This window comes from Pan paniscus, chromosome 20 (genome assembly GCF_029289425.2).
Source record: "Pan paniscus chromosome 20, NHGRI_mPanPan1-v2.0_pri, whole genome shotgun sequence".
NCBI lineage: Eukaryota > Metazoa > Chordata > Mammalia > Primates > Hominidae > Pan > Pan paniscus.
Genome location: NC_073269.2, coordinates 23894760 through 23922287, shown reverse-complemented (window position 1 = coordinate 23922287; position 27528 = coordinate 23894760). Strand labels below are relative to the sequence as shown.

At 51.7% G+C, this 27528-nt stretch overlaps 2 protein-coding genes across 25 annotated transcripts in view; one reads left to right on the top strand and one right to left on the bottom strand.

The window, feature by feature from the left end:
• Positions 1 to 200: 200 nt before the first annotated feature.
• On the bottom strand, positions 201 to 27332 carry ARMC6 (armadillo repeat containing 6). Of its 9 annotated transcripts, none has more exons than XM_008971003.5 (10): positions 26883 to 27001; positions 26658 to 26765; positions 17695 to 17861; positions 16493 to 16575; positions 8333 to 8906; positions 6188 to 6357; positions 5113 to 5244; positions 4581 to 4718; positions 2853 to 3095; positions 201 to 1246 (listed from the first exon to the last, which is right to left on the bottom strand). In XM_008971003.5, exons 2-9 carry the CDS (start codon positions 26684 to 26686, stop codon positions 2883 to 2885), a joined length of 1506 nt encoding a protein of 501 aa, XP_008969251.2. In that variant the 5' UTR covers positions 26687 to 26765; positions 26883 to 27001; the 3' UTR covers positions 201 to 1246; positions 2853 to 2882. The 9 variants fall into 9 exon arrangements, with proteins under 9 accessions (XP_008969251.2, XP_054958919.1, XP_034801148.1 ...); XM_055102944.2 differs by having other exon boundaries at positions 201 to 1243; positions 26883 to 26993; XM_034945257.3 differs by lacking the exon at positions 26658 to 26765 and having other exon boundaries at positions 201 to 1243; positions 26966 to 27141.
• The window catches only part of SUGP2 (SURP and G-patch domain containing 2), a 42918-nt gene continuing 42426 nt past the window's right edge, over positions 27037 to 27528 (top strand). For 7 of the 16 annotated variants that reach the window (XR_010110855.1, XR_010110854.1, XR_004667843.3 and 4 more), the window contains exon 1: positions 27309 to 27407. Coding sequence is in view for 4 of the 16 variants with exons in the window: in XM_034945252.3 (XP_034801143.1) it covers positions 27377 to 27407 (31 nt within the window). In the remaining 12 variants the exon portion in view is untranslated. Of the gene's footprint in view, positions 27135 to 27285; positions 27460 to 27528 lie in introns of those variants that run through there. The other 9 variants (XR_010110857.1, XR_010110856.1, XM_034945253.2 and 6 more) reach the window with 3 other exon arrangements.

The following is a 27528-nucleotide window of genomic DNA, read 5'->3' as shown; positions in this document are numbered from 1 at the left end:
GAGGCTCACAGACGGGAGGTGATATGCCTGAAGTGGCCGAGGGGGGATGGAAAGCCAGGCCATAACCCCAGGGAAATGTGAGATCTTTGGTGAGGGGCCCCCACCCAACCTGAGGCTGTCCAAACATGCTAGCTGCATCTACTGAAGACACCCACTTCCTTGGGCTAAGGTGGGAGGGACAGATAAGGCAGAACCACCCCTTCCTGAAGAAGCCTGCAGCTTGGCCCAGGCCCAGGGGAGGACGCTGGGGCCACCTGGCAGGGACCTCGAGTGCTTGTCAGTTTATTCAGGTGAACATTCAAGAACACTGACGGGAAGCTGAAGGCACAGCAAGTGGGGACAGGGGCCTCCCTGCAGGGAGCCAGCCGATGGTGGGGGCAAGACAAACAGGAGAGTTCACAAATGAGGTGACCTCAGATGGGGCCCAGTGTCAGAGCCAGAGCACATGAGGTGATGAGATGGGGGTCTCTCCTGGAGAAGGCAACGTGAGCTGAAACCTCATGTGCTAGGAGGAGCCGGCCACAGGGAAGGCCAAGGGAAGGGCACTTCTAGGCAGAGGGCATGGCTTGTCACATGGGGGCTTGTGCAAAGGCCCTGGGGTGGGGGAATAGGGAGTGAGTGCAGTGGAAAGACTGGGAAATGGGCAAGGCCTGGGCCACACTGGGTCTGCAGGGCATGAAGTGCATTTTTTTGTTTGTTTGTTTGTTTTTGAGACAAGCTCTTGATCCGTCACCCAGGCTGGAGTGCAGTGGTGCCATCCTAACTCACTGCAGCCTTGACTCCTGGGCTCAAGTGATCTTCCCGCCTTAGCCCAAGTTGCTGGGACCACAGACAGGTTTGGTTTTATGTAGAAGGCAAAGGGGAGCCATGGGCAGACTGAGAGCAAGGCTGGAGCAGGAATGACAGGGCCAGCACTGCAGGCCGTCCTCGAAATAGCTCAGGAGCACCTACCCTGCCACATGACAGATGAAGAAATGCTTGAGAACTGCCCAAGGTCACACTGGCCCAGAAGTTAAGTCAGGGCAGTCTGGGGCAGATTCGAGATCTTTCTCCCACATCCTGGGAGTCTCCAGGGAGGAGGGATAGGGCGGGGTGACTGGGTCAGAGGTTTGGGCCAGCCCTGCTGAGCTGAGAGCACCCTTTCCTGCTGGGGGCAGGGGAGACGGGGACACCACGGAGAGGTGCAGCCAGGGTGACGCTCCTCAGCTGTTTGCATCGGCTGGATTCCACGGAAGCTGGGGGCCTGCTGGGAAAGGAGTCAAGGACTGAGGTCAAGGACTGAGCCCAGGCCATCCTGGGGCTCGGGGAGGCACATGACAAGCAGGGGCGAGGGTCCAAGAGGGGAGAGGCCTCCAAGGTGTGGGCAGGAAGGCTGGGGCACACACCAGTGGTCATGAGGCTGCCCGGACCCCCGTCAGGCCACAAGAGATGCACAAGCCACCTAGTGACCATGGTGTGACCTCTGAGTGTGACTTCAGAGCAGAAGAGCTGGGGTCTGCAGGGCCACAGCTGTCTGGGCACCCCCAGAATGCTTGGGGTGGGGTGGTCACTGAGGGCAACAACAATGATGTCTTTTTTTTTTTTTTTGAGACAGAGTCTTGCTCTGTTGCCCAGGCTGGAGTGCAGTGGCGTGATCTCAGCTCCCTGCAACCTCTGCTGCCCGGGTTCAAGCACTTCTCCTGTCTCAGCCTCCCAGGTAACTGGTATTACAGGCATACGTCACCACACTGGGCTGATTTTTGTATTTTTTTAGTAGAGACGGGGTTTCACCATATTGGCAAGGCTGGTCTCGAACTCCTGACCTCAAGTGACCCACCCACCTCAGCCTCCCAAAGTGCTGGGATTACAGGCATGAGCCACCGTGCCCAGCCGATGTCTATCTTATAGATGGGGAAATCGAGGCTCAGAGACAAGAGGTTGGGTACCTAGGACACCCAGCCTAAGACAACTGGACACCCTCCATGTGCTCAGCCTGGTCCAACACCTCTCAGAGGGCGATCTATCACTGCCCTACTCCTCACTTTAGGAGGAGCATATTGAGGCTCGGAGAGGTTCTTTCACTTGCTCAAGGCCGCAGAGCTGAGTAGGGGATGAACGTGGAGCCCTCCGGCCCTGCAGGTGGTACACGTCAGAAACAGTGATCCTGACCATGGCCTCAGCGCCTGCCTGTCTGAGGGTGACAGCGGATCCTAGATCCCTGGCTGTTCCCAAAACCCCTTTGCTATCCTCAGTGACTCCATGGCCCCCCCACCAAAATGTCTGTCTCTCCCCCACACTCTGAGGCCACTGACTGCGGCCCCCCATGCTCAGCCAAGCTATGGAAGAGACCCCTCCGCTGTTCACCCAATGATCTTTTATTATCAGGTACCCTGGCTGGCCCAGGACCCAGAGACAGACAAGCTGGGGCCAAGCAGGGCGGGGCATCTGAGACCCATTTTACAGGTAAGAAAGACAAGGAGCAGAGACCTGCATGAAACTGCAGTAAGCAGCAGGCGCCAGGGAGCCCAACCCCACTGGAATCACCTGCCCTGCCCTGAGCCTGGCCCACAGTGGCTGCCACATTTCAGACAGGGCAGTGAGTGATGGGACGTGCCCTTTGCCCCTTCTGGTAGGGCGTGGGGCTAGGGGGAAGGAGCAGGACAGTAACATCCGTGCTGCTGGCTGGGACCCAGAAGTGGCTGGGACATGGGGGCTGCTTTCTTCTGTGTAGAGGCCTCCCTACAAGGCTCCCCCCTCCCCCGACCCTTTACCTAGGGCCTGCCAGAAAACACTTCTCATTGTGAAGGGGACAGAACTAATGGGGGACAGTGGAGGACATGGATCTACCCCCATTCCTGAGTCACACGACTCACCCAGAGTCACGGCCCAGACTGGGCCTGGGGTCATGGCGCCAGGTTGCCCCTCTGGCCTGTCCACAGCTCTCGGAGCTCGACATGACAACCCAGGTCCCGCAGGGCGGCCTTGGCCACATCCTCACAGTCACGGTGGGCAGATCGGGCCTGCATGATGAGTGCCTCAGCCCCCAGGTCCAGGATGGGCTTCGAGAAGGCCTGGCCGTGGACCACCAGGTTTCGGATCAGCATGCAAGCCTGTTTCTGTAGGAGAGAGCAGCTGTGAGCTGCCAGATGGGGCTTTGGGGTGGGGTCCACTCTGACCTCAGGGTCTTCATCATAACAAGATGGAGGTGATCATAACCACAGCTGACATCCAGCAGCTGCCTATACTGTATCAAGCTAGACCCATCTCTCTACTTTACCCTCTTGGCAGCCCCACAAGGCGTGGCTAACTCCCAGGCAAGGAAACAGGCTCAGGGAAGCTCCAGGATCTATCCTATGGCTTTGGAACTCTCAGCCTCAGAGTTGGTGAGCCTGAGGTCCCCCGAGGCTGGCACAGAGCCAAGGAAGGGGCCCTAGGGCAAGGGGGCAGTGAGGCCACGGGAAGACAGTGGTTGTGCACAGGCACCTGTCAATTACATCCCTACCCATTCAGTGGACATTTGTGCCCTGTGCACCTGCTGTGGGTGGGCGCGGGGCACTGCCTGGAAGCTTCCCAGGGTGGCTCCCACCACCAGCAGGAGAGCAGGTGGGAAGCGCATGCAGAGTGGGGAACTGCTGGCCAGGGTGGCCAGAAGTGGACAAGGGATCAGACCAGGTAAGGGTCAGTGTCCCAGAGTAGAGCCAGCGAGAGCAAAGGCCCCCTGTGGGTCCCAGCCTGGTGTGTCCAAGAATCCTATGCTGGGAGTGAGGAGGCGAGGAGGGCCCCGGGGGCTGCAGGGAGGAGTCTGGGTTCAGCCAGGGAGGTGTGGACAGGGTGTCCCACACCCAGAACTCAGACCAGCAGCCCAAGGAGGGGGCAGGAACCTTTCTGAAACCCCAGGCAGATCCCCATCCACGCTTCCCCAACTTCTTTCTCCCCAGATCTCTCTATAGGGACTTTTAAAAAAGGAGATTAAGGGTGCGGTGGCTCACACCTGTAATCCCAGCACTTTGGGAGGTGGAGGTGGGTGGATCACCTGAAGTCAGGAGTTCGAGACCAGCCTGGCTAACATGGCAAAACCTTGTCTCTGCTAAAAATACAAAAATTAGCTGGGCGTGGTGGCCCATGCCTGTGATCCCAGCTACTCGGGAGACTCAGACAGGAGAATCGCTTGAACCCAGGAGGCAGAGGTTGCAGTGAGCTGAGATGGCGCCACTGCACTCCAGCCTGGGCGACAGAGTGAGACTGTCTCAAAAAAAAAAAAAAAAACCCACAGAAGGAGATTACGTGTTATAGCTTTCTTTCCAGGGTTTCACCAGAAAGCCCCTCCAAACTACCCCCTCCCCAAAAAAGGAGAGTAAATGCAGAAAAAACAAAGGCAGAGAAGGAGGCAAATGCAGGCAGAATTCAGCACATTTTGCAAGATGAGAAAGAAGTTGGCCCTATGGGGCTCGGCTGTGGGAGGGACAGGGACAGGGATAGGGATAGGGACTGAGCCTTTGCCCCATCACCCACCCGCATACCGCACCTGCTCCCATGACCTCTCTGCACCTACCTGCACATCCCACCCCAGCCTGCCTGCCCCCATCCCCTGCCCTGCCCACCTGGACGCCGGCCTTCTGCGGGTGTGCCTTCATGGCCTGCAGTGCTGCCACAGCCCCACCACCCTCCACGATGATGCGGCTGTTGTCGGGCTTACGCAGGGCCAGGAAGCACAGGGCCGCGCAGCTCTGCTCACACACCTGCAGGGGCCAGTCACAGAAAGGCTGAGATGCAGCAGATAGACCCCCCACAACATCCTGCCGTGGCCACCAACCCCTGGTGAACACCCTGCGGCCTCCCCTCCGTGGGTCTCTGGCAACTCCTGTGTAATAATGGCAGGGTGACAAAAATATCAGCTCAGCTCTTAGGGGTGACAAGGGCAATAGGCCTGGTCAGATCTTTGCAGGGTGCTGGTGGTAACTCCAGGACACCCAAAGTCATGCATACGCAGGTCAGCATTTGAGAGCCAATGCCCACGACCCTCACCAGCCCTGCCCTGGCCCTGCAGGGGAATAGAGCTTCATGCAGATACAGAAACTGAACTGGGACTCCAGCCACCACCCTGCTACTGTGTGTGCCCCCCGAGGTGGGTACCTGGGGGCTGGTCAGATGCTGGGTCATAGCAGCCACGATGGACTCCGTCCCGCCAGCACGGACAATAGCATCTTTCACGTCGTCGTTGCCTGCAATGGCTCGCAGGGTGCTCAGCACTTGCTTCACGAGCTCCTGCACAAGGGAAAGGCCCGCTCACCTCCAGCCAGGCCGCTGGTTGTGGGAGAGGGCTCTGAGGGAGAATGTGGGACTGTTTTGCTGTTTGACCAACAGGTATGGTGTGACTGCAGGGTGTGACTAACGAGAAGGGGTGGCAGATGCCTGTGGCTCAGGCCGCCTGTGTCCAAACGGTACCATCCAGGTGACTTGATCCCCTACCCCGACAGGGGCAGCAGGGGCATGTGACTCAGGCCGGTCTTCAGAGCACAGGGTCCCCCTGTCCACGGCCACAGACCCAGGGTAGGCGCTAACTGCCCTGCACTGAGGACAGTGGATGAGGTGCTACTGGGACTGCTGATCCCCCGATGGAGAACCTGAGGACCCTGCCCCCAACTGCCCAGGAGTACAGGGCAAAATGTATCCCTTCATTTGCTGAAGTTGGTTCCCATTCAGCTCCTGGCCACTTGCACAGAAAGAGGCTGGCTGACGTCAACAGCTGGGCTTGGGGGCGCAGGACCGTGGCACCCCTGGGGGCTTTCCTGCAGCTGCAGCTGGATAGGGAGGCACCTGTTGATTCGCTCCCTGCTGTGGATGGGCACATGGAGAAGGGCTCAATAATCGGCTGCTAAACGGAGTAATGAGTAGGGACACTGCTCTATTCTGTAGCTAGGGAAACTGAGGAAGAGGTGCGGGAACTAACCCAAGTATCCCAGCCTTGGCCGACACACCCCAACCCTGTGCTTCCTACTATCCTTTTCCTGGTGCAAAAGGACAATAAGGGAGAGCGGGTGGGTTTGTTTCCCCCCCGACTTTTGGTTCCTGCCCTTGGGTCCGTGAAAAGAAAAACTGCACTTTGGTTCCGACATTGGCAGGCAGGGCTGGCTTGTTCTGACTATAGCTCATCCGGTTGACTGGGACCCAGAAGGACAGCACGCAATGGGCCAGGGGGACTTCATACCTGAACGCCGCTCTGGTCCCTCATCTGGTGGTCATTGCAGTCGGCTAGCAGGGACACCAGAATGCTCAGGCCCCCGAGGTCGACGACCTCCTGGCAGAACTCGTTGCGGATGGCCAGGCGGGACAGGGTTCCACAGAGCTCGCTCAGGATGCCAGGGTTATCCAGGAACGCTGCAGGGAGAAAGGGAGACGGTGGTGGGGGCGGGAAGAACCAGCCGCAGGGCCCTCCGTTTTGGTGGAGATCCTGCTCCACTGGAAGAGTCCAGCCCTTCTGCCTATTGGAGTGGCCACGGGCACTAGGAAGGCCCCAGGGAACACCAGGGGCTACCTGGGCCTGCAGTGCCCCCTGCTGGCTGCTGGGAAGACTTAAGAATGTGCCCCCCAACCCGCTTCCTTCCATCATGCCCCAAATAAATTCCATACCAACTCATGGTCTCACCTAAAAAAAGAAAACTATAATAGTGCAAAAAAAAAAAAAAGACATCTGAAGACTATTTTTATGATCATGGGGTAGGAATGGCTTCTCTAAGTGCAACAGGAAACTCCAGAACCATAGAGGGACACATACGGACTGGGTTGACGTGGCCAAAACTGAACACAGGAGCCGCAGATGGAGCCCAGAGGCGCTGCACCAGGAAGCAGGTGCTGGCACTCACGCCAAGAGGGCGAAGATCCTGCACCTACACAGGGCTGCGACGGTCAGTTCCTGTGACCACCTGTAGCCCTCTGCAGTTCCACCCAATGCCAATCTAGGTGTTGCCGTGGAGGTATTCTGTCCACATGGTTACCATCCACAATCAGCTATCTATTATTATTATTATTATTATTATTATTATTATTATTATTAATTTTTTTGAGACAGAGTCTCGCTTTGTCACCAAGGCTGGAGTGCAGTGGCGTGATCTTGGCTCACCACAATTTCTGCTTCCTAGGCTCAAGAGATCCTTGTGCCTCAGCCTCTCAAGTAACTGGGATTACAGGTGCCCACCACCACGCCCAGCAATTTTTGTATTTTTAGTAGAAACAGAGTTTCATCATGTTGCCCAGGCTGGTCTTGAACTCCTGGGCCCAAACAATCCTTCTACCTCAGCCTCCCAAAGTGCTGACATTACAGGCATGAGCCACCATGCCCAGCCCAGTTGCCTTTAAGTAGAGGAGATGACCTTGAACAATGTGAATGGGACTCATTCCATCAGCTGAAGTCCTTAGAAGGAAACTGAGGTGTTTCCCCGAAAAGGGGACTGCCTGGGGGTTTCCAGCCTGCCCTATGGAGTACAGACTTGCCATAATTGCATGACCCCATTCCTTATCAAAAAGTCTCTTCATATATACATATCCTGTCTCTGGCAGAAACCTAACTGATTGGAGCTCCTATAAATAAAACAGGAAAGATGTGAGCTACCTCCTGGAAAAGCAGCCTGACTTTGCAGAAGGTCGGGACTCATTTTCAGCCTTGCTGGAGGTGTGGAAGGGAAACTGAGGTGGGCCCATCTCCTCAGCAGACAGAGCCAGAACCCCCACACAGGCCTGGCCACAGAACCAGAGTGACGGGGCAGGCAAGAAAGGGGAACTCATCCTTCTGACACCTTCTGTGTGTCAATCAGGACTTTTCTGGTGGGTTCAGTGGATGGGATGGGGGTAGGGGTTAAGACAGAAGCTTTAGGGTCTGACGGTCAGCACTGTGACCTCCCAGGGCTGGCTCACCATGGTCACCCTGGAGCCAGACACATGAATATGCCTAAGGATTTGTGGCTGAATATGATCAAGCGTGTACACATCCAGCTGAGACTGCCATGGTGCATGCCAGCCAGCCTCCCCCAGTCCTCTTATTTCCCTCTGGGGAGGTCCCCCTTCCCCACTCTCAGCCCCTGGAGTTGGACACAGCAAGCCCCTTCCCCAGACAGCTCCAGAGATGGGATTGTGGCCTGCTCCTGGCCCCTGAGTGCTGGCCTGGAATTCTCCTGGAGCCACTAGAAAACATGGGGAGACTCTTCACGAGGGCTGCCATGCAGGCAGGTCTAAGCCGAGGGGCGAGTGGAGCCTTGAGCCTGCCGTGCCTAAAGCAGTCCTGAGCCCTGACTCTCACTCTGGTCATATCTGACCCGCCCACTTTGTTCGCTGGCTCGTGTCGGCCCCCAGCTCTTACCTTTGGTGGCTTCGATGAGCACCTTCAAGCCTTTGTTCTCCTGCACAATCATCTTGGCATGGTTGTGGGCGTGGCCAAAGGGCACACGGATGTCGTCATCGAAGGTCATGACACGCAGGGCCCAGCAGGCTTCCCTGACCACGTCAGTGTGGTGGCCATGATGGGTGATGGCACCAGTCAGCAGAGGCAGCACACCAGCTTTCACCAGGTCTTGCCGATTCTGTTCATGTTTCAGGCAAGCGTGACGCACACAGCGGATCCCAGAGCAGGTCAGGTCAGCCTCATCAGCATTCTGGGTCAGCGTGGCCACGAGAAGCTGCAGGCCCTGGGTGTCCAGGAGGTCTGGCTGGCCATCAGTCAGCACCGACAGGGCATTGAGGGACTGGAGCAGAAGGCCCTGGTCACCTGCAGTGGCCAGCTTCCAGGCAGTGAAGATGATGGGGTAGGCCCCCTTCTGGGCCGCGAGGAAGCGGCAGGCCTTGTCCTGTTTGCACTGGTCGCAGAAGCGGGTGAGGTATGCTGACACCTCCTGGGGGCAAGAGCTGGCCACAGACTCCTGGAGGTTACTGAGCGTCTGGGAGACATGGGAGAAACCTCAGCATCAGCTCAGGCAAGAGGAACCCATGGCCACAGCAACAGTGTCTGGACCCCTGCAAGGTTCCCTCCCCTGGGATCTGGGCCTGCAGTGGAAGTGATGTGGGGCAAGTTACAGCTCTGGCAACTTCCAGACCTGTGATTCTAGGAGCTTTGAGCTTCAGAGGCCATAGCGTGGAAGACTGACACACACACACACACACACACACACACACAGAGACAGAGAGAGAGAGAGATCCAGACAACTCAGTGTCCCTGCCGAGGGGCTGCACACATAAATGCAGACATTATTAAACATTCCAGCCCTACCTGCCATCAAGAGGCCCCAAGCGATACCAGCAGAAGAACCGTCCAGCTGAGCCCAACCAGGCAGAATCACAAGAAACAATAAGATGCCTGTTGTTTGGGTTGTTTGTCACACAGCTGTAACAAACTGGCACACCTGTCAATGGTCAGCTCTCCAAGGAAGGAGAAAGCCACATTCACCAGACATACCCATCCTGATGTCTCCTTTCATCTCTCTCATTCACTCCACAAACATTTATTGAGCACCTGCCAAATGTGGTTACACTGTACAGAGAGCAGATTTATCCAAATTCAACTCTAAGCCACTGGGGAGAAAATACTTTAAACAACTCAGATAAGTTTAGCTGCCATTCAACTACATGACCTCGGGACATGTCTTAGCATGAGCCAAAGATGAATCTGTGAGCCTGAAGTGTAGGAGATTATTTGCCCTCAGACTGAATCAGGGTGGTTCTACAGAAACCACCAGCCCAAAGGGCTTTGATTTGGCATTGACTGACACGAAAAACAAAGAAGCCTACGGGATAATTCTCACTGAGCTCAGATTTGTGGACCTAAGTATATGTTACAATGCAACAGGATATTTAAAAAGGTAAGTTTTTGCTAAAATGAGATTAGAACTGAAAAACAAAAAACAACAAAAATTAACACCAGTGTGCATGACTAGAATAGACATTACTACAAAGAATACATACAAATGGCCACTAATACATGAAAAGATGCTCAATATCACTAATCATTAGGAAAAATGCAATTCAAACCTACAGAGAAGCCAGGCGTGGTGGCTCATGCCTGTAATCCCAGCACTTTGGGAGGCCAAGGCAGGAGGATCACTTGATCCCAGGAGTTCAAGACTCGCCTGGGCAACATACGGAGCATTCATCTCAAAAAAGAAAATCAAACAGAATTACTGTATGACCCATCAGTTCCACTTCTGGGGATACACTCAAGAGAATTGAAAGCACAGTCTCAAAGAGATACCTGTACACCCATGTTCATAGCAGCATGATTCATCAGAGCCAAGAGGTTGGAGGTTGCAGGGAGCTGAGCTCATGCCATTGCACTCCAGCCTGGGCGACAGAGAGAGACTCTGTCTCCAAAAAGAAAAACAAACAAACAAAAAAACACTACAATTACAACAAAGAAATTCAGGCACATAGTATACCATGGATATACCTTGAGGACATTACGCTAAGTGAAATAAGACAGTCACCAAAAGACAAATACTGTGATTCCATTTATTTAAAAAAAAAATTTTTTTTTTAGATGGAGTCTTCCTCTGTCACCCAGGCTGGAGTGGAGTGGTACCATCTCAGCTCACTGCAACCTCCACCTCCTGGGTTCAAACAATCCTCCCGCTTCAGCCTCCTGAGCAGCTGCGACTACAGGCATGTGCCACCACGCCCGGATAATTTTTGTATTTTTAGTGGAGACAGGGTTTCACCATGTTGGCCAGGCTGGTCTCTAACTCCTGACCTCAAAGTGATCTGCCCACCTCAGCCTCCCAAAATGCTGGGATTACAGGCATAAGCCAGGGTGCCCAGCCTGTGATTCCATTTATATGAGGTCCTGGAGTAGTCAAATTTACAGCAACAGAAGGTAGAATGATGGTTGCTAGGGGCTGAGGGGAAGAGGAACATGGAGTTTGTTTCAGTATCGCAAGTCATGGATAGTCATGATGGTTGCACAACATTATGAATGTACTTAATGACACTGAACTCTACATTTAAAAATGGTTACAATGGTAAATGTTTTTATGCACATTTTACATAACAAACAGCGGTGTAGCACTTCAGCAGAAACCCTGTAAGAAACTTGAAAAGCTTCTGACAGAAATGCCTTTGAGGATGCACAGTATTGGGGTTAGAACTACCAAGATTTCACAAGGAATTACTAAGTTAGCAAGGATGTGTAAACTAAAAATAAAATTCTTGGCCGGGCATGGTGGCTCATGCCTGTAATCTCTTCACTTTGGGAGGCCAAGGCAGGTGTATCGCTTTGAGCTCAGGAGTTCAAGACCAGCCTGGGCAACATGGTAAAACCCTGTCTCTAAAAAAAAATACAAAAATTAGCCAGGTGTTGGTAGCTCACACCATGTAGTCAGCTACATGGGAGGCTGAGGCTGAAGAATTGCTTGAGCCCGGGAAGCAGAGGTTTCAGTGAGCTAAGATCACACCACTGCACTCTAGCTGGGGAGACCCTGTCTCAAAAAAAAAAAAAATCTAAGTCCTCATCCATACTAAGGACCCCTCCTCTTGGCCAAAGGTATTCCAAAGGTAACCTGAAAAACTACTTCAGGTCATGATGGGAAGTGGCGGTCAAATATGTCTCATTTTATCTTCCTGCCTTTGGAAGTCAGACATAACTGATCATCGTAAGACTTTTTTGTAGCAATAAGACACCAAGTTCCAGCCTAACTAATACAGTATGGAAAGAAATCAAAGTATTTTACCCTAAAATATATTTCTCTGACATATTTTGAAATGGCCCTGCAAAGCTATCTCTTGTGGGGAAAAGCTACATTCTACAGAGATTCCCTTTCCAGGTCTTTTCCCTGATTCAGGGGAGAATTAACTAAGAGTCTGGCACCTTTTTAAGTCTGATAAGAAATATTTACAATCTATTTTCTCTGAAGCCTGCTACCTGGAGGCTTCCTTGATAAACCCTTGATCTCCACAACCCATCTTAAGCAAAATATTCCTTTCTATTGATTCTAGGTCTTTAGATAACTCTTTCAATCAGAAAATCTTTTTTTTTTTTTTTTTTTTCTGAGTCTCATTCTGTTGCCCAGGCTGGAGTACAGAGGCATGATCTCGGCTCACTGCAACCTCCGCCTCCTGGATTCAAGTGATTCTCCTGCCTTAGCCTCCCAAGTAGCTGGGATTATAAGCACCCACTACCATGCCCAGCTAATTTTTGTTTTTTGTTTTTTGAGATGCAATTTCGCTCTTGTTACCAAGGCTGGAGTGCAATGGTGCAATCTTGGCTCACTGCAACCTCTGCCTCCCGGGTTCAAGCAATTCTCCTACCTCAGCCTCCTGAGTAGCTGGAGTTACAGGCACCTGCCACCATGCCCGGTTAATTTTTGTATTTTTAGTAGAGACAGGGTTTCATCATGTTGGCCAGGCTGGTCTCGAACACCTGACCTCAGGTGATCCACCTGACCTCAGGTGATCCACCTGACCTCAGGTGATCCACCTGCCTGGGCTCCCAAAGTGCTGGGATTACAGGTGTGAGCCACCACACGTGGCCTAATTTTTGTATTTTTTGTAGAGATAGGGTTTTGCCATGTTGGCCAGGCTGGTCCCAAACTCCTCAGCTCGATGCGATCCGACCACCTCAGCCTCCCAAAATGCTGAAATTACAGATGTGAGCCACAGCACCTGGCCAGAAAAATCTTTAAATGTGTCTATGACCTGGAAGCCCTGGCTTTCAGCTGCCCTACTTTTCCAGACCACACCAATGTACGTCTCACATGTATTGATTGATATCTCATGTCTCCCTAAAACGTATAAAACCAAGCTGTAGCCCGACCACCTTGGGCACATGTTCTCAGGAGCTCCCGAGGCTGTGTCATGGGCCTTTGGTCACTCATATTTGGTTCCGAATAAATCTCTTGAAATATTTTATAGAGTATTTTCATCGACAGATGGTTGCTAAAATGCAGGTGGCAGAGCCAGCTGTGTTCTACCTATGACAATTTTCTGTGGCGCTCACCACCTTGCTCATGGTGGGGGGCTTTACCCATTGACTCCTGGAGTCATTCAGTCTCTGTGACTAATGCCTTTCATTCTACAACTTCCCACATATAAATGTGGCCTGGCTGGCTCAGTTTTTCCCTGGACAGTCTCCAGACATTATTTACCTTCTGTTTCTACAAGCCTGTTTGCAACAAATCTTATGACACAAACAGATTAATTTCAACGGCCATCACAATGTTGAATTTTTTTCTCCCTCAACAGATAAGCATTTATTACACATCTAAGCCAAGATGCACAAAGGTCAATTATGCTGCAGGGCATTTGAGAAGGGGGTTGGTTCAGTTGTGAACTGACCGCTGAGATGCAAACCCCGGTGTCTGGTAGGAGGGACAAGGCAGGGACTTTCAGATTTTACTATAAATGCTTGAGTATTGCTTGAATCTTTTATGCTAAGAATGTATTTCCACTCTTCCTTAATGAAAAATAAAATTTAAAATTAGCCAGGCATGGTGGCAGGTACCTGTAATCCCAGCTACTCAGGAGGCTGAGACAGGAGCATCACTTGAACCTGGGAGGTGGAGGTTGCAGTGAGCCGAGATCCTGCCATTGCACTCTAGCATGGGTGACAGAGTGAGAGTTTGTGTCAAAAAAAAAAAAAAAGAAAGAAATAGAAAAAGAAAAAAAAAATTTAAGGCCAGGCATGTTGGCTCACACCTGTAATCCTGGCATGTTGGCAGGGCAAAGTGGGAGGGTCACTTGAGGCCAGGTGTTCAAGATCATCCTGGGCAATATAGCAAGATCCCATCTCTACAAAAGAAAAAATAGGCTGGGCATAGTGGCTCATGCCTATAACCCCAACACTTAGGGAGGCCGAGGCAGGCAGATCACTTGAGGTCAGGAGTTCAAGACCAGCCTGTCCAATGTGGTGAAATCCCATCTCTACTAAAAATACAAAAATCCGCTGGGCGTGGTGGTGCACGCCTGTAATCCCAGCTACTCAGGAGGCTGAGGCAGGAAAATTGCATGAACCTGGGAGAAGGAAGCTGCAGTGAGCTGAGGAAGGGCCACTACACTCCAGCCTGGCCAACAGAGTGAGACTCCATCTCAAAAAATAAATAAATAGGCTGGGCGTGGTGGCTCACACCTGTAATCCCAGCACTTTGGGAGGCCGAGGCAGGCGGATCACAAGGTCAGGAGATCGAGATCATCCTGGCTAACACAGTGAAACCCCATCTCTACTAAAAAATACAAAAAATTAGCCGGGTGTCGTGGCAGGCGCCTGTAGTCTCAGCTACTCCAGAGGCTGAGGCAGGAGAATGGCGTGAACCTGGGAGGTGGAGCTTGCAGTAAGCCAAGATCACGCCACTGCACTCCAGCCTGGGCGACAGAGCGAGACTCTGTCTCAATAAATAAATGAATAAATAAATAAAAGAACAGTTAAGAAAAAAAAAGGAGCAAATGTTATAAACAAACACGGAGTTTCCTGTACTGCTGGTAGAACGGCCTTTCAGTGCTTTGCTTCCTGGATCCGGGTACCAGCTCTGCCTCTCACCAGCTGACCTTTCGGGGTGCAGGGGGGTCGTCACTGATCCTTGGGAAGCCTCAGATACCTCACCAGCAAGATGGGCTGAGCACAGATTAAGAGAACATATTTTAAGAATTTAGCATAATAGGCCGGGCATAGTGGCTCACGCCTGTAATCCCAGCACTTTGAGAGTCCGAGGCGGACGGATCACGAGGTCAGGAGATGGAGACCATCCTGGCTAACATGGTGAAACCTCGTCTCTACTAAAAATACAAAAAATTAGCCAGGCATGGTGGCAGGCGCCTGTAGTCCCAGCTACTCGGGAGGCTGAGGCAGGAGAATGGCGTGAGCCCGGGAGGCAGAGCTTGCAGTGAGCCAAGATCACGCCACTGCACTCCAGCCTGGGTGACAGAGCGAGACTCTGTCTCAAAAAAAAAAAAAAAATTAGCTGGGCATGGTGGTGTGCACCTGTAATCCCAGCTACTTGTGAGGCTGAGGCAGGAGAATTGCTTGAACCCAGGAGGCAGAGGTTGCAGTGAGCCAAGACTGCGCCAGTGTACTCCAGCCTGGGCAACAGAGTGAGACTCTTGTCTCAAAAAAAAAAAAAAAAAAAAAGAATTAAGCATAATGCTGAGCACTTAAGAAGTACTTAAGCAGTAACTGCTAGACAATATAGACGATATTGTTATTGAGATCCTTCCTATATAAACTTCATCTACAAATCAGTAGGAAAAAGATGAATCACCCAATGCAAAGATAGCCAGAAGACAAACTCATTTTAAAAGAAATTAATCCAGGCTGGGCACCGTGGCCCATGCCTATAATCCCAGCACTTTGGGAGGCCAAGGCAGGCAGATAACCTGAGGTCAGGAGTTCGAGACCAGCCTGGCCAACATAGTGAAACTTCGTCTCTACTAAAAACACAAAAAAATTAGTCAGGTGTGGTGGCGTGTGCCTGTAATCCCAGTTACTCGGGAGGCTGAGGCAGGAGAATCACTTGAATCTGGGAGGTGGAAGTTGCAGTGAGCTGAGATTGCACCAGTGCACACCAGCCTGGGCAACAGAGTGAGACTCTGTCTCAATAAATAAATAAATATATATATAATAAAACAAATTCATCCTTATTAGGCAAGAAAGGCAAAAAGCAAACTAACAACAACGAGGCAATTTTCACAAGACCTCCTCAAGGCAGGAGAGGGCAGGACCCCGAGGTAGGGAGAAGTAAGTGTCATGCCTTAGGCAAGCCGGGTTTACACCCAGAGCCGTCTCTTCCAACTTCCTCTCCTATCACTGCACCTCCTGCTCCCACGTCAATGACTTTTCTTCTCTTTGGATCTCAATGTCCCCATCTCTACAATGGGGAAATCCCAGCCTTGCAGGTGTTGTTTGGACAGTGACCAAGAAGACAGGAAAAAAGTACCTGCACAGAACCAGGCCCACAGTCGGTTCTCAAACACCGGAGCCTTCTGCTGTATTACAAAGTTTGATGGGCGACCTTACGGAAAGCATTGAAGTTCTTTTACCTTCCTTCTTTCGGTCTCTGGAGAGGTTAAGTGCCAGCTCCTGGCCTGTTTCCCCATCACTAAGACAGGAATGACACCACCTACTTCACTGGTGAGCTTCAGTGCTAACGGACTGGCTGGAAAGTGCTGGTAAACAGTCAGTGCTCAGTAAGTGACAGCCTTACTGTGAGCCCACTCTCTCGTCCTATGAGTCCTGACCATCTGTCTCTGGGAAGCCAGAGGGGCACCTCTATGGTGTCCCTGACTCTGGGATCCCAGCAGCAGGGACAACCAAGCCATCTACCTGATTTCAGCATACATGCCACCACAGGAGCCTGGGATCCCCTGCATTGGAAGGCATGCCGCCCTCGGACATGGACTCAGGGAGACCTGGCTGCAAACTCAAGCTTGCCCATGCATGCTGGGGAGGGCATGACCTTCAGAGCCTGTATTCTGCCATCCAGGAAACAGGGAAGAGGTGCCCCCAGACAGAGGTGACGCAGGACCTGCTGTGTGGGATGCCCACTCCTACCTGCAGGATGTCATGTGTGGGCTCCTGGGATCCGTCTGCAGAGACTTTAGGCGCCGTCTTTACAATGTTGCTCAGATCAACCCCTGTTGGGGGTGGGGGAAGCAAGCACACAGGGGTCAGAAAGAAAGTGACAGCTGTCATCCCCGTGGGCCTGCTGGAATCACACCTCAGGACCCTTCTGCTGGGACCACCCCACTCCAGAAGCCTCCCACCTCCCTATTCCCGCCCATGCCACATCATCACGGGGGTGTAGAGGGTATTGGGTGTTTCTGCCACTGGTCCGTGGGCCAGCCAAAGGGAGCAGAGTGGTAGTGAGGCCGTTGTCACACAAGGCTGTCATCACAGGCCACGTCTGTGCAGTGAGGTGCCACATGCTGCCTGGTGGGCTTGGTGGGGGAGGGAGGGACCCCACAGTCTTCTCCCTTGGGGCTCCCATCCCTCCTGGCTCTGGCTGCATTCTTGCCCCTGCTGGCACCCCCACAGGGAGCCCCTACAGTGCTGGACGCTTTTGCTTGTCCCACTGGCCCCTGTCTAGTGTTCTATACCCCACTCTGTGCCTACGAGGCTGACCTCTGACCTCTCAGGCTGTACCCTGGGTTTGTTCAATGGGGAAGTGAACTTGAGATGGGGGCAGGAGGAGGGGAGTGTGGGGTGTTCATTCCCAGCCCCCTGCCTCTGCCCCAGGGCCCAGCACCCATCATGTGGCCCCTGCCCAGGACTCCTGCTCCCTGCAGTCAGGGTCTCTGCCGGAGCTAGTTGTGCTAGGGGTGATCTCCTAACCCCACCCACACCATTGCAAACAGCCCCTCATAACCACACTCCTCTGCACCTGGTCTGAACATGCCACCTGTTTCCACAGGCTGCTTCTGCCTCTGTAAGCTCGAGGTAGGGTAGAGTAGGGAAGGGAGGCAGGGGCCCTGTTTCCCAGGCCAGGGTCAGGGAAAGTCTCTTCAAGGAAGTGATCAAATGAGACTCATGAGAAGGATCCAGCCCACAAATATCTGGGCGAGGTGGAAGCAGGTGAGAGGTGGGAGCAGGATAACCAGCCTGCCTCGGGCAGAACCTGGAGGGGACAGGGCCCAATGGGCACCTGGTTTCTATGCCAGGCATGTGGCACCCCCAGTGGGGCGGGGCAGCAGGGCTCTCCCATCGCTCTTGCATCTAAGAGCCAAGGATGGTAGGTGACAGTCACACCACCCTACCTTGCGATTCAAACTGCTCCACGGCCTCTTTCACTGCCTCCTCTGGCCCCATCGCAAACTCCTCGATGTTCTCGCGCACAGCTGCATCAAAGGTCTCCTGGGCAATGCGCTTGGAGACCATCTTCGCCTGTGTTGATGTTGGCGTGCAGCCGATAGATGCTCCTGAGCTGAAAGGTTAGGGCAAAGAGAGAGCTACCTCAAGGGTGAGCAGGCAATGGCAGGGCCTGGCCACCTTGAAAACGCCACTTAGGAAGCATCTACCAGCGACCAGAGCCCTACAACCACCCTGGAGAAATTCTTCCCACCTGTTATCACAGGAAAGGGTGATATCCCTACTTCCCTAGAACTTCTGCAAATACAGAAGAGGCCGGGTGTGATGGCTTAGCCTGTAATCCCGGCACTCTGAGAGGCCGAGGTGGGAGGATCACTTGAGCCTGGGAGGTCAAGGCTGCAGTGAGCCATGATCACACTACTACACTCCAGCCTGGGCCACAGAGTGAGACCCTGTCTTGGGAAAAAAAAACAAAGTGTAGGAGAGAACACAGAGTTTACTACATTTTATCTAAGAAAGGTGGTTCTTTAATATAATGATACTAGTAATGTTATTCTGAAACTATTACGGATGTAGCAAATAATAATGATTATCTTATTAGGAATCAGAATAAAAGAAAAAAGATTCTGGTTGGGCGCAGTGGGTCAATGCCTATAATCCCAACACTTTGGGAAGCTGAGGCAGGAGGATTGCTTGAGCCCAGGAGTTCAAGACCAGCCTGGACAACATGGCAAAAGTCTGTCTCTACCAAAATAAAAATAAAAATTAGCTGAGTGTGGTGGCACATGCCTGTAGTCCCAACTACTCAGGAGGCTGAGGTAGCAGGATCGCTTGAGCCTGGGAGGCCAAGATTGTGCCACTGCACTCCAACCTGGGCAACAGAGCAAGCCCCTGACTCAAAAAGAAAAAAAAAAGATTCTAACATCGTACTATCAACTAAAAACTCGGAACTCCCTATAATTAACAATATTGTATGGTATACTTGAAATTTGCTAAGAGGGTAGATTCTAAGTGTTCTCACCACAAAAAAGAAAAAGGTAACTGTTGATTGAGGTGAGTATTTCACAGTCTGCATGCATATAAAATCGTCAAGTTGTATAATGTAAACATATGCAATATATTTGTATCATTTATGTACCATATATAGTATAAGATATACACTATATTAAATACAATTCGCTGGATGCAGTGGCGCATGCCTGTAATCCCAACACTTTGGGAGGCCGAGGCAGGTGGATGACCTGAGGTAAAGAGTTTAAGACCAGCCTGGCCAGCATGGTGAAATCCCATCTCTGCTAAAAATACAAAAATTAACCGGGCATGGTGGCGGGCACCTGTGATCCCAGCCACTCGGGAGGCTGAGGCAGGAGAATCATTTGAACCCAGGAGGCAGAGGTTGCAGTGAGCCGAGATTGCACCACTGCACACCAGCCTGGGCAACAGAGCAAGATTCCGTCTCAAAAAAAAGTACATCCTATACCTCGATAAAGTTGAGAAAAAAAATCTCAGAACTCCTATATATGAAATGGGAATATCCATATAAACCCATCATGTGTTTTCTCTTAGGTAAACAAAGATCTAATTTTCTAGTCATAGCAACTAAAAATGCCTAGAAGAAATGACAGCACAGGAGCACTGAATACCTCTAACACCATGTATGGTTTCTACCATTTCCCACGAAAAGGAGCTGGGGCCAGGGCTAGGTGGCTCACTCCTGTAATCCCAGCACTTTGGGAGGCTAAGGCAGGAAGATGGCTTGAGGCCAGGAGTTCGACACTAGCCTGGACAACATGGGGAGGCCCTGTCTCTACATAAAATCTTTAAAAACAAGGAGCCAGGGCTTCTGGAGGAATGGCTGATTCCAAGTCCCAGCAGGTCATGGGGCAGGTAACGCTGGGGCGTCTTGTGAGACCAGGAAGCAAGGAAGCTTCCAAACCCTAAGGGGTGCCTGGTAGCTACAGATGAGACAAGTGAGCATTAAAAAAAAATCCAGTACATATCAAAATCAAAATCTGGGCCAGGTGTGGTGGCTCACGTCTGTAATCCCAGCAATCGGGGAGACCGAGGTAGGAGAACCACTTGAGCACAGGAGGCGGAGGCTGCAGTGTGCCGAGATCATGCCATTGCACTCCAGCCTGGCTGACAGTCAGACGATGTTGCAAAAAAAAAAAAAATCAAACTCTGTGCTTTCATAATACTAAAACAAATACAGCTCAGGCTTCTGAAAACTGGCCAAGAATCCAGCTCTTGGCAGGGAGTGGTGGCATGCTCTTGTACTCCCAGCTACTACTCAGGAGGCTGAAATGGGAGGATCACTTGAATCCAGGAGTTCAAGACCAGCCTGGCCAATGTAGCGAGACACTGTCTCTACAATAATTAGTAACAATTTTTTTTAAAAAAACCTAGCACTTAACCTGCCTCCCTTGTACAAATGGGTCCCAGGTTATAAAAAGAGGATGAGGAAAAGTTCTGCTTCCGACTCCAGCTGATCAGCCGTGACAGGAGAGAAACAGATAATGATCCCACAGGATCCAAAACCATCAGGTGTAAAACTGATGGGAGCCCGACAAGGGGTAGACAGGAACTCAGTCTACTGCTTGATCTCACATCATCAAGAGAAACCAGCAACACCTACCTCCTAAACAAGAACAAAATGCACCTGTGAAGTCATCGTGCCAAAATCTCAAACCCGAATCTGATCATGCATTCAGGGCACTTCCTGCTATGATGAAACGTTCTCTATCTGCACTGCCTAGTACAGAAGCCATTGGCCTCTGTGGCTATCACACAGCTGAAGTGTGGCAGTGTGGCTGAGGAACTGAGTGTGTAATTTTATTTCATTTTAATTTGTTAATGTAAATAGCCATGTGTGACGAGTGACTACGGTATTGCACAGCACAGCTCTGACACCTTAACCAACACCATGGGGATGTGATCTGCAAAATCCCTACTAGGGAAGAGAATGTCAACTAGAGGACAAACACCCAGAGTTTTCAACAAATAAATCACAAGAACAAAGAAAAGGAGACGGAGTCTACCAACAGATGAATGGATAAAATGGTCTGCGCGCATGGTGGTATATTACTCAGCCAGAGAAAGGAATGAGGTGCTGAAGCATGCTACAATGGAGATAGACCTCAAAAACATGATGTCTCGTCAAAGAAGCCAGACACGAAAAGCCTCATATTGCACGATTCCAATGACATGAAATATCCAGAACAGGCAAATCCACAGACACAAAAAGCAGACTGGGTGTTGCCAGGGACTGGAGGAGAGGGAATGGGGAGTAACTTCTAATGGGTATAGGGTTTCCTTCTGGGTGATGAAAACGTTCTTGAATTATAGTGATGATGGTTGTACAACTCTGTGAAAACGTAAAATCACTACATCAGGCCAGGCATGGTGGCTCACACCTGTGATCTCAGTGCTTTAGGAGGCCAAGGTGGGAGGACTGTTTCAAGTCTGGAGTTTGAGACCAGCAAGGATAACATAGTGAGGCCCCGTCTCTACAAAAAAATTTAAAAATATAGTCAGGTGTGGTGGCATTTGCGTGTGGTTGAAGTTACGCGGGAGGCTGAAGCAGGAGGATCATTTGAGCCCAGGAGTTCAAGGCTGCAGTGAGCTGTGACTGGGCCACTGCACTCTGGTCTGGATGACAGAGGGAGACCATGTCTCCAGAAGAAAAAAAAAATTACTAAATCAAATGAGTGAATATTATGGTATGTAAATTATAGCTCAATTTCTTAAAGTGCTAATCTGTTTAAAAACAAAAAGAACTGAGCAATGACTTGTGCCTGTAATCTCAGCAACTTGGGAGGCTAGGGCGGGGGATCACTCAAGCACAGGAGTTTGAGAGACCAGCCTGCGGCAACATAGTGAGACCATATCTCTTAAAAAAAATGTGTGTGTGTGTGTGTGTGTGTGTGTGTGTATACACACAAACCCACCTTATAAAATAAAAATAAGCAAGTAAGGCCAGGCATGGTGGCTCATGCCCGTAATACCAGCACTTTGGGAGGCCAAGGCAGGCAGATCACCTGAGGTCAGGAGTTCAAGACCAACATGGCGAAACCCCGTCTCTACTAAATATACAAAAATTAGTGGGGCGCCTGTAATCCCAGCTACTCGGGAGGCTGAGGCAGGAGAATGGCTTGAACCAGGGAGGTGGAGGTTGCAGTGAGACAAGATCATGCCATCGCACTCCAGCCTGGGCAACAAGAGCAAGACTTCGTCTCAAAAAATAAATAAATAAACAAACAAGTAAAACCCAGTACAGGCATACCCTGGAAACCAGGGGTAGGTATCAACACTTAGATGACCCACTAACCTTGGGCAGTACCTTCCCCTCTGACAGGTGGGAACAAGACATAGAGTTAAGTAAGATAAAACTCTTGGTAAAAACACCAAATCCCTTTGCAATTCTGTTTCAAACCTGTAGCTCAGCAGTCCCAACCTTTTTAGCCTAAGGGACCAGTTTCGTGGAAGACAATTTTCCCATGGATATGGTGGGGCTAGGGTGGGGATGGTTTCAGGATGGTTCAAGCTCATTACATTTATTGTGCACTTTATTTCTATTATTATTACATTGTAATATAATAATTATACTATTCACTGTAATGTAGGATCAGTGGGAGCCCTGAGCTTGTTGTCTGGCAACTAGACAGTCCCATCTGGGGGTGATGGGAGATAGTGACAGATCATCAGGCATTGATTTTCATAAGGAGTGCCCAACCTAAATCGCTTGCATGTGCAGTTCACAGTAGGGTTCGTGCTCCTATAATTTAATGCTGCTGATCTGACAGGAGGTAGAGCTCAGGCATAATGCAAGTGATGGGGAGTTGCTGTAAATACAGATGAAGCTTCACTCGCTCACCCTACGCTTGCCTCCTGCTGTGCAGCCCAGGTCCTAACAGGCCAGGGACCACTGGACCAGTATGGGTCTGTGACCCAGGAACTGGGGACCCCTGCTGTAGATGATCTTAACCTGAAGGTCTTGACAGGGTACGAGTGAACCTAACATTTGCCACCATCCCTTTGGAACAAAAGGAGGAACAGGCCTTAGGTCCAGAGCCTAACAGAGGTTAACAACTTTTTAAATTTTAATTGTTTCAATATATCCACCTTGCTTATTGCAGTAATATCAAGTTTCCGTTCTGGAATTATCAAGTTTCCACTTCAGGCCAGGCATGGTGGCCTGCACTTTGGGAGGCTGAGGCGGAAGGATCACATGAGGCCAGGAGTTTGAGACCAGCCTGGACAGGTAGCGAAACTCCATCTCTATAAAAAATACCAAAATTAGCCAGGTGTGGTAGCATGCACCTGTAGTTACAGCTATTTGGGAGGCTGAGGTGGGAGCCCAGGGAGGTCAAGGCTGCAGTGAGCTGAGATCACATCCCTGAACTCCAGCCTGGGTGACAAAGTAAGACCTTGTCTCAAAAAAAAAAAAGGAAGAAGAAACAGGTCACTCTGGCCCATGCTTCTCTTTTCAGGCAGTGGCATGGGATATACACATTCCATCTGTGTTCCTGCAGATGCCCACCATGGACTGCACACTGCCTGACGGGAGAAGGACTGGCTCGCAGCCAGCCTGCAGAACCCAGTTCCCATGCCCTCCACTTCAATGCCCTTTTCTTTTTTTTTTGAGACAGAGTCTCGCTCTGTCGCCCAGGTTGGAATGCAGTGGCACGATCTTGGCTCACCACAACCTCTGCCTCCTGGGTTCAAGCGATTCTTGTGCCTCAGCCTCCAAGTAGCTGAGACTACAGGCCCATGCCACCACGCCCAGCTAATTTTCGTATTTTTAGTAGAGACAGGGTTTCACCATGTTGGCCAGGCTAGTCTCGAACTCCTGACCTCAGGTGACCCACCTGCCTCGGCCTCCCATCGTGCTGGGATTACAGGCATGAGCCACCGCGCCCAGCCAGATGCACTTTTCTTCAATTCCCTCATGTGTCAAACAGAGATAAACACGAATCTACTTCATAGGGCAGTAGTGAAAAATTCAGCCAACTCCTATACCTTCCTCAGAACAGGATATGGACAGGCTCAATAAATGTTAGCTATTAGTTCCTTTCCTTTGTTACTTAAGAGGCAATTCAGCAAGTTTATGCAGGAGTCCCATCTCACTCTTTTGCAGATAGGCCCCTCTCCTTTCTGCCCCAGAAGAAAAGGGAGCTCTTTAAGGGCTGCTATGGATTTCCAAGGTTAAAGGTGAAGGAAGAGTAATATAAAGAGTTTCTCAGTAGGGAGAAAGGAGTAGGGGACTCTACTCCCACCACCCCGGCCAGGCCAGGAAATTCCTTGTGGCCCTCAAGATCTTTACCTGAAAACAATTTTGTTGAATGTCACCCTGGCAATGTAAATTGACAGGTGATCTTCACAAGTGCAGGACAGAAAGTCATCACCTGAGACAAATGCATATCCAGTTGCTCTCTCTGCCCTAATGTTTATGTAAAAATGCAGATTTGGCCTGACTCCGTGGTTCATGCCTGTAATCCCAGCATTTTGGGAGGCTGACACCGGTGGATCACCTGAGGTCAGGAGTTCGAGACCAGCCTGACCAACATGGCGAAACCCCGTCTCTACTAAAAATACAAAAATTAACTGGGCGTGGTAGTGGGCGCCTGTAATCCTAGCTACTCAGGAGGCTGAGGCAAGAGAATTGCTTGAACCCGGGAGGTGGAGGTTGCAGTGAGCCAAGATTGCACCATTGCACTCCAGCCTGGGCGACAGAGCGAGACTCTATCTCAAAAAATAAAACAAAAAACAAACAAACAAAACCTCAGATTCATGAGTCGGACTGAGGCATAAATGACTATTCCTCTACCTGCCCTGTACCCCATATAAATCGTGTATTCTGTGAAAGGCTGACCAAAGACTCAAAAGAACGCAATCGTTTGTCTCTACCTGTGACCATCTTACACATATTCATTTATATCTCACGTCTCCCTAAAATGTATAAAAGCAAGCTGTGCCCCAACCACCTTGGGTACATGTTGTCAGGACCTCCTGAGGCTGTGTCACAGACATGTCCTTAACCTTGGCAAAATAAGCTTTCTAAATTGATTGACACCTGTCTCAAATACTTCGGATTCTCAGTCCTCTGTGGAGCTTCTGCCAGCCCTTCCAGGTGGCTGCCTTTCCTGGCCACTCAGAGAGAGCCCACACTCTCTGGCTTCACTCCCCAACCCACAACCCCTCCCTTCCACCCACCCCTGAGCTGACTGAGTTGGGAAGGTCTGGCTCTGTGACCACCCCTGACCTGAGTCCTCCAAGGTCCCCTAGATCTGGTACAGGGCTGAGTTGGAGGAGGAAAGTACAGATTTGGAACACATAAGATGGTGCCTGGAGATGGCCAAGTAAGAATTACCTGGAGAACAGCCTAGGCTAAAAGGGGGAAGCAGCATTACCAGTCCCTATTATCCATCAGGGCATGCTGAGGGTAAAACAGAAGATGAGTAAGGCCCCTAACTGGAAGCCAGTTTCCTTCTCTCAGCCAGGAATCTGCTCATCAAGAAAACTGTGCTGTCCAGGTGCGGTGGCTCAGGCCTATAATCCCAGCGCTTTGGGAGTCTGAGGCGGATAGATCACTTGAGGTCAGGAGTTTGAGAACAGCCTGGCCAACACAGCAAAATCCTGTCTCTACTGAAAATATAAAAAATTAGCCAAGGCCGGGCACGGTGGCTCACGCCTGTAATCCCAGCACTTTGGGAGGCCGAAGCGGGCGGATCACGAGGTCAGGAGATCGAGACCATCCTGGCTAACACGGTGAAACCCCGTCTCTACTAAAAAAATACAAAAAAAAACTAGCCGGGCGTGGTGGCGGGTGCCTGTATTTCCAGCTACTCGGGAGGCTGAGGCAGGAGAATGGCCTGAACCCAGGAGGCGGAGCTTGCAGTGAGCTGAGATTGTGCCACTGCACTCCAGCCTGGGTGACTGAACGAGACCCGTCTCAAAAAAAAAAAAAAAAAGGCCAGGCAAGATAGTGCACACCAGTAATCCCAGCTACTCAGGAGGCTGAGGCAGGAGAATCGCTTGAACTCCTTTTGACTCCGTTTCAAAAAAAAAAAAAAAAAATTTAGCCAGGTGCGGTGTTGCGCACCTGTAGTCCCAGCTACTCGGGAGGCTGAGGCAGGGGAAGCCCTTGAACCCGGGAGGTGGAGGTTGCAGTGAGTCAAGATCATACCACTACACTCTAGCCTGGGCGACAGAGAAAGACTCCGTCTCAAAAGAAAATTAAACGTGTGCCATGACATGCTGGGGACTCTAAAAGACTCCATCCACATCTCCCTCTACCAGCCACACCCACTCTGGTTCAAACACCAGCCTCCCCTAAGGGCGGCGTCACCTGCCACTCCCAGAGCCTAGACTCCACCTCACTCACGTGCTCAAAGCCCGGTAGTGGCTTCCCAACCCTCTCAGAACAAAACCCAGCCTCCTTATCCGCACTTTCTCTATCTAAGCCTTCCAAGTTGCTCTTCCCCGCCTTTCTCATCCTTCCCAGCACTCAAGAGACAGCCTTCAGGCCGGGCGCGGTGGCTCACGCCTGTAATCCCAGTACTTTGGGAGGCCGAGGCGGGCGGATCACGAGGTCAGGAGATCGAGACCATCCTGGCTAACACGGTGAAACCCCGTCTCTACTAAAAATACAAAAAATTAGCCGGGCGTGGTAGCGGGCGCCTGTAGTCCCAGCTACTCGGGAGGCTGAGGCAGGAGAATGGCGTGAACCCGGGAGGCGGAGCTTGCAGTGAGCCGAGATCGCGCCACTGCACTCCAGCCTGGGCGACAGAGCGAGACTCCGTCTCAAAAAAAAAAAAAAAAAAAAAAAGAGACAGCCTTCAAAACCACTTCTAGGTAAAGAGCAGCCCTGCTTTCCCGTCCCATCACTCTGTTATTATTTGCACACCATTACCTGTATCTAGAGCGACATCGTTCACTCATTTATTTGTACCCTGTAGCCTCCTTGTCCCCACTGCCTAGGACGGGGCCCGACACGCAGCAGGCACTCAGTGCACAGGTGCTGAATGAATAAATAAAATGAATGAAAATAAAGCGAATGCCAGGGAAGCCGAGAACTTCGTCCCCAGGCGGCTTCTGTAAAATTCTTTCATTTCTTTTTTCCCCCTAAACCACGTACCCGAGGGTCGCGCCAGCCCGACCCTGCGGCACCCCAACTCCCCACTCCGCGCGCGACAGGCCTCGGCAGCCGCAGCGTCTCACCCGGTCTTCGCGGCCACGTGGGGAAAGGTGGGGCGCGCGGTTGTCACCCAGGGAGCCGCCTCTAGCCCCTTCCGGCCGCCGTACGCGCGCAGGCGCTGTGGCGCCCCTAGTCTTGGCCTCCCGGAGCCCCGCGGACGCTCACGATAACCAAGGACGACCGCGAACCAAGGTAAAGCCAACGAGACCACCTCGTGGGCGACGGAGGCGTCTTTGCCGCCCCTTCCGGGACGCTCACGGTGGTCGCCGCCCCCAGCAGGGAAATGTTTTGCTTCCAGAGTGTCCGCCCAGAAGAAGCGGACAGCGCGCTTGCGCAAGAGAGCCGGGCAGCGGCGGCCCGCGCCTGCGCACCAGGACTCGGCGGCGGCTTGCGCCTGCGCGGCGCGGCGCTGCGGAGACCGTTGGTTCATTTGCATGTCCCCGCCTCGCGCGGCGGCGGCGGCGGGTGAGGAGCCTGAGGCGGCGGCGGGGGTGGCTCCGCGCGCGGTGGTCTCGGGGTGAGGCCCGGGCCCTGGCGTCGTCGGTGGGTGGCTCCCGGGGTGGGAAGCTCGGGCTCGGCCTTGGGG